We start from the raw sequence: 20,740 nt of genomic DNA, 5'->3' as shown, positions 1-20,740 counted from the left end.
GCATTGAACATCGAGGTAGAGTATGTATCTGTCTGCCTGGACTCATATACCTCATGTAAGTGAAATGGGGGGACATGGTGATGATGATGATTGATTGTGGAAAGATTGTCAAAGTTGTGAATCTGAATAGCATTAGAAAATTAAACAATGTGTAGGCATATTTAGGAAGACCTACCTCACATATTTTGGATGTTTCTGAGTTTGTGGGAAACATGTATTTAATCTCGATAACTAAGAGGTTAAAATGACGCAGGTCAGTTTACTGTTTTGGTCAGCAGCATGTGCTTGCAACTGATAGGTCACTGGGCAGTGGTCTGCTCTCTCTGGCTCTGAGAGGCAAGGAATGATTGCTCGGATCCAGAGTAACGGGATTTTGCCCCGCCTACAAGATGCACTGATTGTTCTTGTTTGTTCAACGAATCAACTTCCCCGTGCGCACTGAACTACTCTGCGTCAATTTCACGTTCAATGAATAGCCTTCTCAAACTTGTTGATGTTGACGAAACCTTTTACAACTTTGAAGAACATATTGAAGGTAAAGCACATTGAAATACAAATAACGATTATGGAATAGGCTTTATTGGCGTTTTTCTCTTTATAGCCACACGGTCAACTTCAACCAATTGATAGGCTACATCAATGAAATCGTACGGAGTTTATGAAATGAGTCTCATAATATTGCTGATATTCAAAGTGACAATGAAATATAAGGATGGAGGCAATTGAATATTTCATGTTATAACTGAGAAATAAACGCGTCACACTGGCCACGGATTGTGCTGGACCTCTGCAAAGGTAGGATGTTCTTATTTTCCTTCAGCATACAACATTCCTTGTTCACTTGTTGACATCCATTACATCCTACGAGTATAAGTTAGTTTGAGTGAACATCGATGTGGGTAATAGAAATATCATGCAGTCCATCGACTGTCATGTCAAAAATACAGTATCTGCTTCTGCCATGACTTGAGTGGCATCTTTCCTTACAACATAATCATATTGCTTGGCATGCCTGGCAGTGTTAAAACAAATAACAGTTATTAGGCGTATCACTAAATTGAAAACGTTTTCAAAGACCATAATTAAGGATCCTCTTGAACACTTTTTAAATGTCTATAATGAACTAATCAGACTTTCCATATGGACAGTAATTAATATTGGGAGGCTGGGTGTGTGTGTGATGGATTACACAGTGATACCCACTGGTCAGTTGGAAAGGTTGCTGACATTCTGCACATAGCTCCTCTCTCTATTGGCTTTTTAACATGACCCCCAGCCAGCTGTTATGCAGGGCAGCATGTGTGCAGCGCAACAACTGGAGGAATACCCATAGGGGTCCCCAGTCCTACTCTATAGCACCCTTGTGCCTCTGATTATGCATGTTTCTAAACACTCCTTTGTATGCATTTACCGCATAAAGCCTTTGTAGACTAACTAAACCTTTCTCTCTGTACCGTAGGCTATATCTCTACCTATAATATGTGCCATCTCCATTTTATTCTGAGTGAAACTCTATCGGGATGCATGCAGTATGAATGTAGCTTACACTGGCTCTCATCCTAGCCAACTCTATCTGAATAACACACCTTGCTTCTCACAGACAGACTCTCTCAGCCTCAGACAGCTTCTCTTCTTCTGTTATGTGTGACAGGACTTTGTCAGGCCTGGGAAAGTGCTTCTCTAGCTCACAGGAAGTGTCAGTCAGGGCCCTTTCTCTTTCTGTCATATTGAAACTACAATGTTTTCTTCACAGATAAAATACGTTCATAAACCTTCTCCCACACTGCAGTGCCAGGTGGCTTGGAGGCAAAAATATCCATTCATTAGAATCCACATAATAATCCTGTTGCTGCAAGATCCTACATCTGTACTAGAGAGTTGGAGATACTCTGATGAAGTGGCTGGTGGTGAAGAAGCATGGGAACGGTCTGTCCGAGAGACTGTGGCGGCACTAATGACATCACTTCTATGGAAGTGACAGAGTCAGACTGGCCTTAAAAGGCATTGTTTGTTTGAGATGACGTGAACCAAAATGTCATTTCTGAAAAGGATTCAGTGATTGGTCTGCCTGTTTGTAGCTGGACATAATGTGTGGTTTTGACAGGATGTTAAGGATGTCTATAACACCATTACCATGTAGGATGATTAATACTGTAAACCTGTCTTCTCTACACACTGCAAATTAGCCATATCTAGTTAAACCTCTCTTCATTCATTCATTCATTCATTCATTCAATCAATCAATCAATCAATCAAATGTATTTATAAAGTTCTTTTTACATCAGCCAATCTCACAAAGTGCTATACAGAAACCCAGCCTAAAACCCCAAACAGGAAGCAATGCAGATGTATAAGCACAGTGGCTAGGAAAATCTCGCTAGAAAGGCAGGAACCTAGGAAGAAACCTAGAGAGGAGCCAGGCTCTGAAGGGTGGCCAGTCCTCTTCTGACTGTGCCAGGTGGAGATTATAACAGTACATGGCCAAGATGTTCAAACGTTCATAGATGACCAGCAGGGTCAAATAATAATAATCACAGTGGTTGTAGAGGGTGCAACAGGTCAGCACCTCAGGAGTAAATGTCAGTTGGCTTTTCATAGCCGATCATTCAGAGTTAGAGACAGCAGGTGGGTAGAGAGAGAGTTGAAAACAGCAGGCCCGGGACAAGGTAGCACGTCCGGTGATCAGGTCAGGGTTCCATAGCAGGTAGACTGGGGACAGCAAGGAGTCATCAGGCCAGATAGTCCTAAGGCATGGTCCTAGGCCTCAAGTCCTCTGAGAGAAGAGAGAGAGTTAGAGGGAGCATACTTAAATTCACACAGGACACCGGATAAGACAGGAGAAATACTCCAGATATAACTGACTGATCCTAGCACCCCGACACAAACTATTGCAGCATAAATACTGGAGTCTGAGACAGGAGGGGTCAGTAAACACTGTGGCCCCGTCCGACGATACAGGGCCAACCAGGCAGAATATAACCCCACCCACTTTGCCAAAGCACAGCTCCCACACCACTAGAGCGATATCTTCAAACCACCAACTTACTACCCTGAGACATGGCCGAGTATAGCCCACGAAGATCTCCCCCACGGTACAAACCCGAGGGGGACGCCAACCCGGACAGGAAGATCACGTCAGTGACTCAAACCACTCAAGTGACGCACCCCTCCTAGGAACGGCATGGAAGATCACCAGTAAGCCAGTGACTCAGCCCCCCGTAATAGGGTTAGAGGCAGAGAATCCCAGGGGAGAGAGGGCAACCGGCCAGGCAGAGACAGCAAGGGCAGTTTGTCGCTCCAGTGCCTTTCCATTCACCTTCACACTCCTGGGCCAGACTACACTCAATCATAGGACCTACTAAAGAGATGAGTCTTCAATGAAGACATAAAGGTTGAGACCGAGTCTGCGTCTCTCACATGGGCAGGCAGACCATTCCATAAAAATTGAGCTCTATAGGAGAAAGCCCTGCCTCCAGCTGTTTGCTTAGAAATTCTAGGGACAATTAGGAGGCCTGCGTCTTGTGACCGTAGCGTACGTGTAGGTATGTACGGCAGGACCAAATCTGAGAGATAGGTAGGAGCAAGTCCATGTAATGCTTTGTAGGTTAACAGTAAAACCTTGAAATCAGCCCTAGCCTTAACAGGAAGCCAGTGTAGAGAGGCTAGCACTGGAGTAATATGATCTTTTTTCTCTCTCTCTCTTTTTGTTTATGGCCATGAAAGCAATTCCTTCTGGTTATCACAAACCAGTTATCACAAACACATCACTTAACCCTATATAGAAGGTGGATAATAGAGCATATCAAACCCAAATAGACTGTGTGTCAAATGCTTTGTTAGAACAAATCACATCTATTAAGCTTAAATGAATGTGCCGTCATCTAATTCATTCCTAACAGGCTCAATCAGGCTTAATAACCCAAACATATCCTCTTGTGATTGTGGTTTAAACAACACTGTCGGTCTGGTGAAAACCCACCTTTCACTGTTTTAGAATGAGACTGTGTTAAAGCTTGTCTGTCTGACTATTTCACTCACAGCATACAGTGTTACATGTTCCACACCCAAATCTGGGCCCATGTAGGTGTCCACACTGGAGCAAGTGCTATTTTTAGAACACACAGAATACTGTAAATAAAAGATGAAAGCTCTCCTTTCCTCCATAGATGTGGACCAAAAGAACATTCAGCTCTTTTTAGGACGGATAGAGTCAGAGGTAGACATAAGTATTCACTGCCAGGCTGATTAGTTGTGATGCACTTCAGGCACCTCATCAAGCAGAGTTGGGTTTAGGATGGCACTTTAATGTGTGTAGTGTGAAGATACAGTCACAGTAGAAGGCCCTCAATGCACACAAGTATGCCTTTGGAGAGTGTTGGTATGATATGAATCCTTGTAGCCATTGATGTAAGATTAATGCGACAGATAAACATGGTACAGATCATTTCCAGAGGCATTTAAAATGCTATTTGTGTTTACACAGGATTTTTCCACATAACTCATTTCCATCTGTGGTCCATTTCGATCGTCATGTACCATCTGACATTGTTGTCACATGCACGTACAATAAGCAACACAAAAGCAGTTGTATAGCTTCTGTATACAGGATGAATGGTCATGAATACAGTGGGTTGGTACATAATGTGTTCCTTTATTCCCATCCACTACAGTGGGTTAATTAGTGATCAGATTCCAGTGAAGCCTGTAGGGTACTGTGAGGCCTATAGAGTACCGTGAGGTCTGTAGCGTACCGTGAGGCCTGTAGCGTACCGTGAGGCCTGTAGCGTACCGTGAGGCCTGTAGCGTACCGTGAGGCCTGTAGCGTACCGTGAGGCCTGTAGCGTGCAGTGAGGTCTGTAGCGTACCGTGAGGCCTGTAGCGTACCGTGAGGCATATGAGCTCTGTAGCGTACTGTGAGGCCTGCAGCGTGCTGTGAGGTCTGTAGCGTACCGTGAGGCCTGTAGCGTACCGTGAGGCATATGAGCTCTGTTGCGTACTGTGAGGCCTGTAGCGTACTGTGAGGCCTGTAGTGTACTGTGAGGCCTGTAGCGTACTGTGAGGCCTGTAGCGTACTGTGAGGCCTGTAGCGTACTGTGAGGCCTGCAGCGTACTGTGAGGCCTGTCGCGTACTGTGGGATCTGTCGCGTACTGTGGGATCTGTCGCGTACTGTGGGATCTGTCGCGTACTGTGGGATCTGTCGCGTACTGTGGGATCTGTCGCGTACTGTGAGGTCTGTCGCGTACTGTGAGGCCTGTCGCGTACTGTGGGATCTGTCGCGTACTGTGGGATCTGTCGCGTACTGTGGGATCTGTCGCGTACTGTGGGATCTGTAGCGTACTGTGAGGCCTGTAGCGTACTGTGAGGCATGTGGGATCTGTAGCGTACTGTGGGATCTGTAGCGTACTGTGAGGCCTGTAGCGTAATGTGAGGCCTGTAGCGTACTGTGAGGCATGTGGGATCTGTAGCGTACTGTGGGATCTGTAGCGTACTGTGGGATCTGTAGCGTACTGTGAGGCCTGTAGCGTACTGTGAGGCCTGTAGCGTACTGTGAGGCCTGTAGCGTACTGTGAGGCCTGTAGCGTACTGTGAGGCCTGTAGCGTACTGTGAGGCCTGTAGCGTACTGTGAGGCCTGTCGCGTACTGTGAGGCCTGTCGCGTACTGTGGGATCTGTCGCGTACTGTGGGATCTGTCGCGTACTGTGGGATCTGTAGCGTACTGTGAGGCCTGTAGCGTACTGTGAGGCCTGTAGCGTACTGTGAGGCCTGTAGCGTACTGTGAGGCCTGTAGCGTACTGTGAGGAATGTGGGATCTGTAGCGTACTGTGAGATCTGTAGCGTACTGTCAGGCCTGTAGCGTACTGTGAGGCCTGTAGCGTACTGTGAGGCCTGTAGCGTACTGTGAGGCCTGTAGCGTACTGTGGGATCTGTCGCGTACTGTGGGATCTGTCGCGTACTGTGGGATCTGTAGCGTACTGTGAGGCATGTGGGATCTGTAGCGTACTGTGAGGCCTGTAGCGTACTGTGAGGCCTGTAGCGTACTGTGAGGCATGTGGGATCTGTAGCGTACTGTGGGATCTGTAGCGTACTGTGAGGCCTGTAGCGTACTGTGAGGCCTGTAGCGTACTGTGAGGCCTGTAGCGTACTGTGAGGAATGTGGGATCTGTAGCGTACTGTGAGGCCTGTAGCGTACTGTGAGGCCTGTAGCGTACTGTGAGGCCTGTAGCGTACTGTGAGGCATGTGGGATCTGTAGCGTACTGTGAGGTCTGTAGCGTACTGTGAGGTCTGTGAGATCTGTAGCGTATTGTGAGGTCTGTAAGCGTACTGTGAGGCATGTGGGATCTGTAGCGTACTGTGAGGCCTGTAGCGTACTGTGAGGCCTGTAGCGTACTGTGAGGCCTGTAGCGTACTGTGAGGTCTGTGGGGTCTGTAGCGTACTGTGGGGTCTGTAGCGTACTGTGAGGTCTGTGGGGTCTGTAGCGTACTGTGGGGTCTGTAGCGTACTGTGGGGTCTGTAGCGTACTGTGAGGTCTGTAGCGTACTGTGAGGCATGTGGGGTCTGTAGCGTACTGTGAGGTCTGTAGCGTACTGAGGCCTGTAGCGTACTGAGGTCTGTGAGATCTGTAGCGTACTGTGAGGTCTGTAGCGCACTGTGAGGCTTGTAGCGTACTGTGAGGTCTGTGAGATCTGTAGCGTGTTCTGAGGTCTGTAAGAGTCCTGTGAGGCATGTGGGATCTGTAACGTACTGTGAGGTCTGTGGCGTACTGTGAGGCCTGTATCGTACTGTGAGGTCTGTGAGATCTGTAGCGTACTGTGAGGTCTGTAGCGTACTGTGAGGTCTGTGAGATCTGTAGTGTACGGTGAGGCCTGTATCGTACTGTGAGGCCTGTATCGTACTGTGAGGTCTGTGAGATCTGTAGCGTACTGTGAGGTCTGTAGCGTACTGTGAGGTCTATGAGATCTGTAGTGTACGGTAAGGTCTGTAGCGTACTGTGAGGTCTGAAGTGTACTCTGAGGCATTTGGAATCTGAAGCGTACTGTGAGGCCTGTAGCGTTCTGTGAGGCCTGTAGCGTTCTGTGAGGCCTGTAGCGTACTGTGAGGTCTGTGAGATCTGTAGCGTACTGTGAGGTCTGTAGCGTACTGTGAGGTCTATGAGATCTGTAGTGTACGGTGAGGTCTGTAGCGTACTGTGAGGTCTGAAGTGTACTCTGAGGCATTTGGAATCTGAAGCGTACTGTGAGGCCTGTAGCGTTCTGTGAGGCCTGTAGCGTTCTGTGAGGCCTGTAGCGTACTGTGAGGTCTGTGAGATCTGTAGCGTACTGTGAGGCCTGTAGCGTACTGTGAGGCCTGTAGCGTTCTGTGAGGTCTGTAGCGTACTGTGAGATCTGTAGCGGACGGTGAGGCCTGTAGCGTACTGTGAGGCCTGTAGCGTACAGTGAGGTCTATGGCATTCTGAGACCTGTGAGGTCTACTTTAACTTTTGTGTAGTAAGGGGATAAATATGGTTATGTGAGCAAGCAGGGTTTATGTTCTCCTCACAGCTTAACAGCACTCATGGTATTTCTGCATCACCCTCCAGTGCCTTGGAGCATAACGCAATCCTCTTACGTTACATATTAAACATCTAAATGGGTCTGAAAGTTTTCTGTTCAAACAGTGGTCTCCAAGTCTGTAACATTTCACCCTGAGAAAAAAAGAGAACTTGAATTTAATAAAATCTTCTGCAATGTATGAATATTTTATGAGTGGTAGTACCTACAGTATGTCCATAATTGTTTGTTGTTCATGTAGCTTACTAAGGTCTGTCTCCTTTTCAAGTCGTAACTTTGTTTGATGACTCGAGTCCACTGGTGTTCTGTATCAGTAGATCATCTGGCAGTATGGTCACTGTGGATCTAAGTATGATTCTCCTTGAAGAGGAGTTTTAGACATGCAGTAGACATGCAGTAGGAACTAGGGTATAGCCTGAAAGTTTTTGACAAAGGTAAAAATCACAGCAGAGCACTAGAGCCTGCAGGCAGCTCTGTCCTCCACAGCACCAGCTGTTTCACTCACACACTCCGACTTCCTGCCATGCTGAGAGGAGAGCGGGCTACTCTTATCAGTCAGAGATGCTACCATAGCTCTATTATAGTGTATGCTTAGGCTAATAGAAAAGATGTTGACGATAATTCATGATAGCCCTGTGTGTGATACTTACAGGTAGTACGGTCAAAGTACTTCAAAGTATCTATTTTCTGAGTATTAACCATGCTTTGCGCCACAGGAGTTTATTTAATTCTCTGAGAGCAGGCAGGACAATGAAATCTTCAGCTATGTATCCTCTTTGATCTCTCTCTGAATGGTTCTATGACCCGTGTAAAAGTCTTAACTGATTGCAGTACTTAGAGCTGCTGTTCAGCTCTCACCAGAGCCTTGCATCATGTGCTTACTTTTCCATGGAAGTCTTAATGATCGTTAACATGACTCTGTAATCTGCACATGCTTTGTTAATGCGTGCTGTTGACATGGCGATGGACTAACAATAAAATGGGGAGAAGACAGAACAATACTGTGAAATGTTTGATGGTCAGAAATGAGGCATGAAAGGAGGCTAGCGGTCAAGTAGTCAGACTGTAGCGCAGAGCGGTCGACCGCAGCGGTCCAAGTAATGGAAAATAGCCATCTCTGTCTCAGCTGTAACAGCAAAGTGACTCTGTGGTGGGTCCAGCTGTTGGTCCTAATAATGTACACCAGGCACAATAAATTATGAGGGCATTTGAGGTTCCTGCATCTGTACCTGATGGCCTCGAGTTGCTTCACATTCCTTTTTAGGGGAGGCCAGCATCTTAGAAAGGCTCGGGGACAGTGTGGTCTTCTGTACCGCTTTGTTCCTTTTCTTTAGCATATTTATTAATCATTTCCAGTTGCACTTTCATGTAGAAACCATATGTTATATGCAGTGGCGATTTTAGCATGTACATCTTGGTGGGGCCAAAAAAATAATGTTTTTGATGCGTGCCAGGTGGTAAACAGGTGGGGCCCTGAATGATGCATCGCCACTGGTTATATGACATGACTTCACTGTTGTGCTGTTACAGTGGAATATAACACCTTATTAATGAAGTGACTGTATAGAGGTGAGACCACTCTTCTCCTCCTGTCTCTTCATTCTTAGCACCAGCCTCTCGTTTAGTGGTGGTGACATCACCTGTTCACCTGAGCATGTCCAGGGCGACCGGAACGTGTGAAGCTGTAAAGAGAATTTGTAAAGCATGTATAATGCATGCTGTTTTCCCACTGCCACGCTGAGCCTGCCAACAAGTTGGTCTGTGGAGATGGGGGATGGAGGTTGATTTAGAGAGGTGGGGGGGCAGCTGTGGAGCACGCTCAGACCGGACTAGATGAAAGGTCTAAAGGCGAGTCTCCGTTTCCCCCGGTAACTTAATCTGCTGCTGTTGAGTCACAGACACAATCACCTTGGAATTTGACACCTGGATGAGAGGTGTGTGTGTGCATGTGCACGTGCATGTATGTGTGTGTATATGTGAATTGTCGCTCTCTATTGTACTACCTTCCAACTTTAAAGGCATAATCGACCTGAAGAGTGATATTTTAATTTCTCCCAAATTTGCTGTCGATCGTTTCACAGATTGTGGGACATTTGTTCATTACTGTCTGTATTGTTATTACCTAGCATCAAAATAATTGGATGGCTATGACCTGAAGGTGAACTGTCTCCACATTGTCCTCCTTTTAATAGGTCATTTGACAGAATAATACATTCAGTAGAGTACAGTGGAGTGTTGTGTAGAAAACCAGCTGATAGTACATGGTACAGTATCGTACTGTAGGCAGCTATTGGAAACAAAACAGTTTTTGATGTAGTGTCTACTAGTTCATCATTGGCTGCCAGTAATATTTGTACTGATCTCCAGATAGCCCAATATTTGACCACGGCACCCAGGTGAATGTTGTTATCTCTTGGGGGCAGAGGGGCCAGTGCTGGCTAGTCACTCAGTGATTTGAATCGATAGATTTGTTTATTATGTCTCAAATTCAGTTGCAAATGCAACAGCTTGGCACATTCATCCATCAATCTTCCCAGTTGTTGTAGTAGGCTAGGTCATATTAATACAATTCATCTAACGAAGGTATTATTGATTCAGTTTTATACAGGGTACAGACTTGTTAAACGTTGAACGTTCAAGATTTTAAACGTTTGTTTGGAAGTGGAAAACATCCTCTTCCACTATCAAAGACCAACTTGATTTACAAGATCAAGGCCTGAACTTTTATATAGAATAAGCTGTATGACTATAAACAGAATAAGCTATTTCTGCATAACGTTTACAATACTGTATATTAGTCAATATGTAGAGCTTAGGTCATGGGACACTGGCTTGTCAAACCCAGATGGTTATGATTACCATTGACTTCTCTGTGTGTCTGCTGTGCTCTGACCTACAGGTAACTGCCAAAATAATGGAAACACTTGAGTGAATGTTGGTGTTTCCTTTATTTTGGTATTTACCTGTATATCCTCTGTGGGTTGGTTCAACACCCAGTCTGCTTTAGTGGTTATTTCTACCCACGCTGTCTCTTCACACTGTTCGTAAAGAGGCCATGGAGCAGGCTTGTTGACACATAAAACTGTTAGTGTTGTTGACAGAGACAGCCGTTTGAGTGTGTCATAGAGGACATGAAACCTGCCTGTTAGAGTGTGGGGTAGAGGACAGGAAACTTGCCTGCTCCGTACAGTAACAATGGAAGGCTAGAGCTCCATTCTGCAGTAACAGGTTATCACTTCATCCAAGTGTTTTTCTCTTTCATAATAATTGTCTTCTTCAGACCCCCATGTCTCAGATATTTACACTTTCCCCATGGCAATATCACTTACCCATCACACAGTTTAACAAATACATCTGCTACTTAAATAATGTGATCGTTAATGTGTATTTGGGCCTATGTACAGTATATTACACGGTGGGTATATCTGAACCTATAGGTCTACAATTACCTCTGCATTTGTACAGTGAAATGTAGACTTGAGTACATGGCTAGTGGTTCAAAACTTCTCTTATTGGTTAATGTTCTCTAAGTCAGTAAGGTGTATGGTGGTGGACTCAGACAGTGGAGACACAGAGTAGCACTGCCTACGAACAGCATTAAATGCATTACATGGAGATACCAGTGTAAGGACAGGTTAGTGTAAATGAGAAAGTGTGTGTGTGTGTCTCTACATATTTATTTGTGTGTGTTTTCTGTCTGTGTTCATTGTGTTTCCTGGGTGCATGTTTGTGTGCGTGTCTTTGTGTGTGTGTCTGCTTTGCTGTGTCATTGCATCGCCCTCAGCACCCCTATCACCTCCCTCTAACCTGTAGGAAGTGTCTGTGCGGAGCCAGAGAGGACAACGGGACACTGGCGCTCTAGACGACGGACTGCAAGAGCCTACCCAACCTACAACACAGGCATGGGACAGTAACCAATAACCTGGAGCATACAGTACAGCATACAGTATAGAGCTCATATTTTCGGTCAACTTCAAGACTGGAGTGTTGCTGGTACTTGGAGTCTTCCTGTCTAGCATTGGGAGTAGCAGACAGTCATCCCTAGCAGCCAGCAGTGGACAGTAGGCAGCCAGCGAGCAGAGGGAGCGAGAGAGCTGTGAATGTGTAAGTGTGTAACTGGGCCTGCCAGTCCCGGGGGAGAGCGGAGGAGTACTGTTACACTCCCTGACAGACCTTATACATGTTTCATCTGCTCCTTGGAGAACAGACGCCCCGCCCCCTTTGTTGTCTAATCCATCCGTCTCTCCTGGCCCGAGACGCTGCTGCAAATCGCTTGTCTCGCCGTCGCCCGACGACCAGCAACAGCCACACATCTCCCCACAGCTGAGGACCAGGCCAGGCCCAGGGTATCTGAAGGGCTCACCTCCTCACCTGTAAGCTAACCTTGAAAACCAGTGGTGAGGAACCAGAAGAGTATATAAGGCTATATGAGAGATCAGTAAATGAGGACGACCCAGTATTTTTTGAGTGTCTCTGTGCTATTGGAGCATCTTGGCACCTGACTCTCAACAACCAGCTACCGCCTCAGCTTCCACCAACTACAGCTCCCAGCAAGCCTGCCAACTACTAAAACGGTGAGCCAGCCAGCACCTCTCCTCCAATATCCACTGTCCTAGTAGCAGTCTCTGAGTGTGATTGTGAGTCTGAGCTTCGACCATGAACGAGAACTTACGGCCCCCGTCGCTCCAGTTGAGCGTCCCCCGCGATGCCCCTGCCTACACGGATGGGGGGAATGGCGGGGTCTCGGATGATCCTGTGTGGTCAAGCTCATCCACCCCAACACTACGACGCAAGCGCTTCAAGATGCGGCGCATGAAGAACGTGCCCAGCGAGAGAGAGAAGGAGAAAGACAGGGGCAGGCTGGTGAATGGGTGGCTAGTCTCTACCCGCTCCCACTCGGGCTCTAAGGAGTACCTGCAGCTGCCCTCCATCGAGATCACCCCATCCAGTGACGAGGATGGGGCCACCTGGTCCAACTGCTCTACGCCCAGCGCCTCACCCCGACGCAAGCGCTTCCTGCTCCGCAAGTGGCTGAGGTTGAGAGAGAAGAAGGAGCACGCCGGCAGCGAGAGCAGGTTGGTATGGGGTATTACCTCCCCCAAACTTAAACTCTTCTCCTTTCTTCCCTCCTGTTTCCCCCTTAAACCCTTCATGCTGCTTTGAGCCTGTTGCCACTGTCCACTAACGTTTTGGCCAGTACTAACACTAACAGAAAGAACCTTGTCAAGGTCCTTGTCATGTTAGAATGTCTGCTTTTTTTTTATTGAGCTGTAAGATTGAATAAGAATCACAGGTTTATGATTGTGAGACAGCAGCCTGCTGCCCATTGTATTCAACATTATATATATATATGTTTTACACACACCACGAGGCAGGAATAAAAGCTGTCAGTTATACAGTAGCTGTCAGTAAATGCTAGGAGTGGTGGTAGGAGTCAGGCGCAGAGAGCAGAGGTAAGGAAATAATGTGTTTATTCCGTAAAACACAAAATTGGTCGACGCCAACACAACCGGCGTGAAATGCGAAGTGCCCAGAACAACAGGTACACAGCACGTACATAAAATAACACTAGTCGATCGCCAGCACATCCAATAACAAAAACACACTCTGACGCAAATAATCCCGCACAAACCTGGGTGGGCTACACAGGCTTAAATAACCATAAATCAAGAGAACCAAATGAGGAACAGGTGCAAACAATAAGACATACCAAACGAAAAGGAAAAAGGGATCAGCGGCGGCTAGTAGGCCGGCGACGACGACCGCCGAGCGCCGCCCGAGCAGGCAGGGGAGCCACCTTCGGTGGGATTCGTGACAGTAGCGCCTTGATGCAGCATTCAAATGCACCATGAGCTAGAGGTGACAAAATCATTCCGAAAATCCCTGCTGAACTGCACATAGATGTATTTAGAGAACATAGAGGCCTAGGGTCAGTGGATTCATGCAGCCTAATGATTTGGTTACTGTGCATTACCATGTAAAAAGCCCCATGAGCACTAGTTTCAAGTTATATTGTTACATGCACAGGATACAGAGGTGTAAAACAGTACAGTGGAATGCTTAACCTCTGCGCTCTTTCCTAATATTCCACAATAGAAGTAGTAATATAGATAAGAAATAAAACACTTGAAATGCAAGACAACACAAAAATGAAAAGAACAAGAATGCAGTTATATACAGGTCTTACCGTATACACAGATCAAATCAAATTTTATTGGTCACATACACATGGTTAGCAGATGTTAATGCGAGTGTAGCGAAATGCTTGTGCTTCTAGTTCCGACCATGCAGTAATATCTAACAAGTAATCTAACAATTTCACAACAACTACCTTATACACACAAGTGTAAAGGAGGACAGTATATACATATGAGATGAGTAATGTAGGGTATGTAAACATTATATAAAGTGGCATTATTTAAAGTGACTAGTGATACATTTATTACATCCAATTTTTTATTATTAAAGTGGCTAGAGATGAGTCAGTATGTTGGCAGCAGCCACTAAATGTTAGTGATGGCTGTTTAACAGTCTGATGGCCTTGAGATAGAAGCTGTTTTTTAGTCTCTCGGTCCCCGCTTTGATGCACCTGTACTGACCTCGCCTTCTGGATGGAAGCGGGGTGAACAGGCAGTGGCTCGGGTGGTTGTTGTACTTGATCTTTTGGCCTTCCTGTGACATCGGGTGGTGTAGGTGTCCTGGAGGACAGGTAGTTTGCCCCCGGTGATGCGCTGTGCAGACCTCACTACCCTCTGGAGAGCCTTGCGGTTGTGGGCAGAGCAGTTGCCGTACCAGGCGGTGATACAGCCCGACAGGATGCTCTCGATTGTGCATCTGTAAAAGTTTGAGTGTTTTTGGTGACAAGCCAAATTTCTTCAGCCTCCTGAGGTGGAAGAGGCGCTGCTGCGCCTTCTTCTTCATGCTGTCTGTGTGGGTGGACCATTTCAGTTTGTCTGTGATGTGTACGCCAAGGAACTTGAAACTTTCCACCTTCTCCACTACTGTCCCGTCCATGTGGATATGGGGGTGTTCCCTCTGCTGTTTCCTGAAGTCCATGATCATCTCCTTTGTTTTGCTGACGTTGAGTATGAGGTTGTTTTCCTGACACCACACTCCGAGGGCCCTCACCTCCTCCCTGTAGGCCGTCTCGTCGTTGTTGGTAATCAAGCCTACCACTGTAGTGTCATCTGCAAACTTGATGATTGAGTTGGAGGCGTGCATGGCCATGCAGTCATGAGTGAACAGGGAGTACAGGAGAGGGCTAGGAACGCACCCTTGTGGGGCCCCAGTGTTGAGGATCAGCGGGATGGAGATGTTGTTTCCTACCCTCACCACCTGGGGGCGGCCCGTCAGAAAGTCCAGGACCCAGTTGCACAGGGCGGGGTTGAGACCCAGAGTCTCGAGCTTAATGACGAGTTTGGAGGGTGTTAAATGCTGAGCTGTAGTCGATGAACAGCATTCTTACATAGGTATTCCTCTTGTCCAGATGGGTTAGGGCAGTGTGCAGTGTGATTGCGATTGCGTCGTCTGTGGACCTATTGGGGCGGTAAGCAAATTGGAGTAGATAAGGTCTTACCGTATACACAGGTATTACCGTATATAGAGGTCTTACAGTATATACAGGTCAGTCCAGTGCCAGCACTGTTAATACAATATGCAGAGGTACTTGAGTGATTAAGGAAGGAATGTACATGTATAGTGCATTCGGAAAGTATTCAGACTCCTTGACTTTCTCCACGTTTTGTTACATTGCAGCCATATACAAAAATGTATTAAATTGGTTTTTTTCCTCATCAATCTACACACAATACCCCATAATGACAAAGCAAAAACTTGTAATTTTTTTATTTTACAAATGTAAAAAAAGAAAATAAGGAAATATCTAATTTCCATAAGTATTCAGACCCTTTACTCAGTATTTTGTTTAAGCACCTTTGGCAGCAATTACAGTCTCGAGTCTTCTTGGGTATGACGCTACAAGCTTGGCACACCTGTATTTGGGGAGTTTTTCCCATTCTTCTCTGCAGACCCTCTCAAGCTCTGTCAGGTTGGATGGGGAGCGTCGCTGCACAGCTATTTTCAGGTCTCTCCAGAGATGTTTGATCGGGTTCAAGTCCAGGTTCTGGCCGGGCCGTTGTCCTGTTGGAAGGTGAACAGTCGCCCCAGTCTTTCCCTCGATCCTGATTAGTCTCCCAGTCCCTGCCACTGAAAAACATCCCCACAGTATGATGCTGCCACCACCATGCTTCACCGTAGGGATGATGTCAGGTTTCCTCCAAACATGACGCTTGGCATTCAGGCCAAAGAGTTCAATCTTGGTTTCATCAGACCAGAGAATCTTGTTTCTCATGATCTGAGAGTCCTTTAGGTGCCTTTTGGCAAATTCCAAGCGGGCTGTCATGTGCTTTTTACTGAGGAGTGGCTTCCGTCTGGCCACTCTACCATAAAGGCCTGATTGGTGGAGTGCTGAAGAGATGGTTGTCCTTCTGGAAGATTCTCCCATCTCCACAGAGAAACTCTGTCAAAGTGACCATAAGGTTCTTGGTCACCTCCCTGACCTAGGCCCTTCTCCCCCGATTGCTCAGTTTGGCTGGGGGGCCAGCTCTAGGAAGAGTCTTGGTGGTTCCTAACTTTTTCCTTTTAAGAATGATAGAGACCATTGTCTTCTTGAGGACCTTCAATGGTGCAGAAGTTTTTTGGTACCCTTCCCCAGATTTGTGCCTCGACATAATCCTGTCTCGGAGCCCTATGGACAATTTCTTCGACTTCATGGCTTGTTTTTGCTCTGACATGTACTGTTAACTGTGGGACCTTATAAACACAGGTGTGTGCCTTTCCAAATCAGTACGATACAGTACAGGAAAGAAAAGAAAAGAAAAGTAGAGCAGGGTATAGGTCAGTACTGTACAGTACATTACTGATTACAGTTGTTTAAAGTACAGTACTGTAGAGCAGAGTAGAGTACACTAATTTACTGTGTTGTACTGTATTGGTCTATAGTCTACTGTACTTTACTGTACTGCACTATAGTCTACTATACTGTGCTGTACTATGTTGTCCAAACAAGTCATTTTGATATCAATCATTATTCTAATGAGCTCCAGCCCCAAACAAAACCAGTCTTCTTCTTTGGGAGCGGCAATCATTACAATAATAACCAGTTTAATTGGACAGATATATAAAAATGGTATCCACGAGTTCATCTGACTCTGGGGAAGTAGATAAAAGGTCTCATTTCTAAAAATCTCAACATATTCCTTAAGCGTTAACGTCCCAATTTCGTTAAAATGTTTTGACTTTTAAACGTTCACATCCCTACAAAGGCAAAATGCAGTAACTACATAATTTTTTTGGTGAAAAATCTGACTTCCAAGGTTTTTTTTCTCTAGGCAGACAGCAATTTCTGACACTCCATTATATATTCTGGCTTGTTCTTGTGTCAGGAAACTAAATACCACATTAATGAGATAATATACCTGGGCATTACAGATCAGACTTTTGACCAAATTCGTAGTTACTGTAGGGCAGTGTGTGAATGTTTAAATGTTAAAACGTTTAAATGAAAATGGGAAGTTAACGTTAAAGGGATACTTCGGGAGTTTGGCAGTGAGGCCCTTTATCTACTTCCCCAGAGTCAGATGAATTTGTGGATACCATTTTTATATATCTGTCCAGTATGAAGGAAGTTAGAGGTAGTTTCGCAAGACAAAGCTAACTAGCATTAGCGCAATGACTGGAAGTCTATGCTATCTGCTAGACGCTAGTTAGCAATTGCACTAGCACTAGTTCACAACTTCTTCAAATTACACGAAGAGACATAGAAGTGGTATCTACGAGTTTATCTGACTCTGGAGAAGTAGATAAAGGGCCTCATTGCCAAGATTCCGAAGTATCCCTTTAAGAAAAAATCCCTAACCATGTTTGTTTTTTTTCTTCCACAAAATTTAAATCACAGTGCAGGTATCACAAAACTACCACTAACAGGTCCCAATCATTATCATCATTAAAAAATATATATAATCTTTAACTAATTCCTAACGCAACAATGCTGTAATGTTAGTAATAGATATGCATCTTTCAAATGATTTGCCAAGGATATAAAGCGCTCCACACGTGCACAAGACAGGTCGCGAGAGACAATGCACGCAAATGGATTTAGAATTTTGGAATATTTATACCTTTCAGTTGAGACGTCGAGCGTGCATAATCTCTATGCTAATTTTGGCCAAAACACTGCAGACTCAAGTGATCACTATCGAACACAACAGAAAGTAGCCACTTGATAAAGGCCTTCGGTTTTAGTTCGGTTTGAGATTCAGCCATTAACTGCAGTAGATAACTTCATTGCCCTCTAGTGGTCATATTCAATATGCCCAAAATACGCAATAGGAACGTATTCTGCATTGTGCACCTGGAATTTATGAATATTTCTTATTGTTTTAATGAAAAAACCCTAATAGCCAGTGTGTAGAGTTACACTCAAACATGCGAAAGGGGGATATTACATGTTCTACCTTTGTGTACCTATTCAGGATACATGACAATGAAGATAATGACAGGGGACCCATGATGTCATACTGTTACCATCATTCTGTTACCGGGTGTTAATCCACATCACTTACTGTAGTTATATAACTAAAAGAGATTTTTTGCAAACTCAAGGTGTCATGTCATAGCTGACACCCCATTCTTTCTGCAGACATCTTTGAATCTTAATTCGGGAGCGGGTAGAGGCTTGAGTTTTTGGAAAACATGGTCACATAAAAAACTGAGGGAGATTTTAACCTCATTCTATTACCCAGCTTCACATCTGCACTGTTTTTCAAGTAAATGTTTTTTTTTTAAATTGACAATGGAATTTGTTAAAAGCAGTCCTTGTGCATAGAGTTTTGTTTAACTTTGCAATCAATGGTTTTAGTTTGGCATACTTTTAAAGTGAAAAAAGTATCAGCGTCATTCTGTTACCATGGAATTGCCTTACTGTTTGGAGTCACGGTTTAAGAAGCAAAGAATTCCATAGCACACAGGATCATCTATTCTCAACTTCTTTCCTGTCCTCTAGAAGAACCATTAGTTTCTCAATTTATTGACATGAGAAAATAACTAGTTGTAATTTGTTCTAATATGTACAGTATGTTGGACATACTGCTCTTTCATTGAAATTATGTGACAACAACGTTGATTCAACCAGTGTGTGCCCAGTGGGAGGTTTGCACCGGAGTAACACACAGCACACTAACATCAAGCATTTATTTCACTGTTCACCTTTATCTGTTGTATACGAAGCATGTGACAAATAACATTTGATTTGATTTGTCAGCAAATGAAACAATAAGATGAGAACCTGCCGTGTAGACTGTATTCTTGTTATGTTAAGGGGAATGGAGAAGCTTCTAGTTCTGCTGGTATTTGTGTTCTCCCTCTCCCCTAGCAGGGAGCAGAGATGGTAAACATACAGAGGGTTATTATGCCATGTCCATGCCATTTGACTGAAAACATCCTATTTTGCCTAGAGGCATGTGTGCATAACCCTATCAGCTTCCTAAGTTAGAAAAACAGGACCATTACCATTTCAGACTAATCACAACTATATCCCCCTCTAGGAGTGCAGAACCAGTTTGTTCACACTGTATTATCAGTCAATGGTTCACATACACATACAGTATTCCTTTCTGCTGCTGAATAGTCCTGTCTTGGTCTGTTTTGCTGTGAAATAAGTGATGTATGAAGACTGAAAAGACCAACAGTGGGCTTATGTTACAAAAACCACCACAACTCAATATTAATGATCCCATCATCAATTATTTATTTGGCAGTATTGCAGACCCAAGCTATTTCCATCATGTTGGGTAGAGGCGACACAGATAGTGAACATAAAGAGATATTTACATATTTTTCTCCATCTCAACTCTTGTAGCCCTAAGGGAACCACTGCCTCTGCAGCACACAGCCATGAATTAAGCGTTCATAAAGGAAGCTGTGACCAATGACAGCACACTAATTTCAGGGCTGTGCCGTTGATCCAGACTTAACCCACAGTGGATGTCTGTTTGTCATATGCTGCTCTGGCTCCAGCATTCTCCTCCCACTCTTCATATTGCTATGATTTACAATGTAGTGCAATGGGGGCTGTCAGTGCCAGCAGGGCGTGTAAGTGCATGGTCAGAGCAGCCTTGATGGGAACAAGGAACTGCTTCTTGCTCAGGTGATGTAGTGTAGTGAGGAAGTTGGGGGATGGTCTGCTGGAAGCTACTGTATAGGTCTCCTGGCTGGCTCTCAGTTCCAATACCATGGCCATATTAGAGATTTTATGTGAAGCCCCTCGCAATTGCCACACCACAATAAATGTACTTCATACATTATTCACTCCCACAGTATGGTTCTGGAAATGGATGGTCTGTCATACTAGCCTTTGCACACCAATAAAATATGGTTTCCAGGTTTCCTATTTTGCAGTGAGGTTCTGTCTGTAGCAAGCCTCAGGTGAAGCCATTGTAGTCACATCTGGTTCAAGGCCATTGTCAGTGTACTTGAAAGCAATGCAATAAGCATTCATTGTGTTGTAATTGTCCCTGTCACCACAACAAGCAGGGCATAGCCCTTCAATTGTATTGAATGCCCTGAACTCAGTCATTTCAACAATGCGAAAAGTAAATCAGTTACAGAGGAAGTATTGTTTTATTGTTACATTTTTACTCAAGGGTGATTGTGTATATAAAAATGTGGCTATGAGCTATCTGTTTCACAAGATAGATCTTGTAACCCGAAGGAATGGATGACTCTAGTTTCTACGGCTACAGGTAACTACAGCTTCAGTCCAAGCTCAAGTGCGACCTAGCTGTGTATTTGGTCAGTTAATGTATAAACATAGTACGATGACATTAATAGTTAAACGGGCTTGTGTGACTTATGTACCCCTCCGGACGTTCTTAACACATTTTAGCAGGACTTCACAGAGAACACGCGTCAAACATGCTGTGAGTACAGTACGCTAACTACTGATAATGCTATAAGTTGTACCATGGGAGAATACTGGGCCATGGTTTAGGCACTATTCCTTAGCAGTTAGCTGAATTCCTGTTTGACAATCCAAGACAGTGCACAACTATTTGTGCTTTATCTGACTCGGAACAGTGTTTCAAATGAGCGTCTCGGCCTAATCATTGCCAAAGCCGTGTTTGATAGGGCCT

At 45.0% G+C, this 20,740-nt stretch overlaps 1 protein-coding gene across 2 annotated transcripts in view; it reads left to right on the top strand.

Annotated features, from left to right (window-relative positions):
- The first annotated feature begins 433 nt into the window (after positions 1-433).
- Positions 434-20,740, top strand: part of LOC106612972 (protein Aster-B) — a 98,598-nt gene continuing 78,291 nt past the window's right edge. Inside the window, exon 1 of one of the 2 annotated variants that reach the window (XM_045724664.1) lies at positions 434-795. Coding sequence is in view for 1 of the 2 variants with exons in the window: in XM_045724656.1 (XP_045580612.1) it covers positions 20,523-20,527 (5 nt within the window). In the remaining variant the exon portion in view is untranslated. Of the gene's footprint in view, positions 796-20,395; positions 20,528-20,740 lie in introns of those variants that run through there. The other variant, XM_045724656.1, reaches the window with a different exon arrangement.

Source organism: Salmo salar, chromosome ssa09 (genome assembly GCF_905237065.1).
Source record: "Salmo salar chromosome ssa09, Ssal_v3.1, whole genome shotgun sequence".
NCBI lineage: Eukaryota > Metazoa > Chordata > Actinopteri > Salmoniformes > Salmonidae > Salmo > Salmo salar.
The sequence above is the reverse complement of the archived record's forward strand: the minus strand, read 5'-3'. Positions and strand labels throughout refer to the sequence as shown.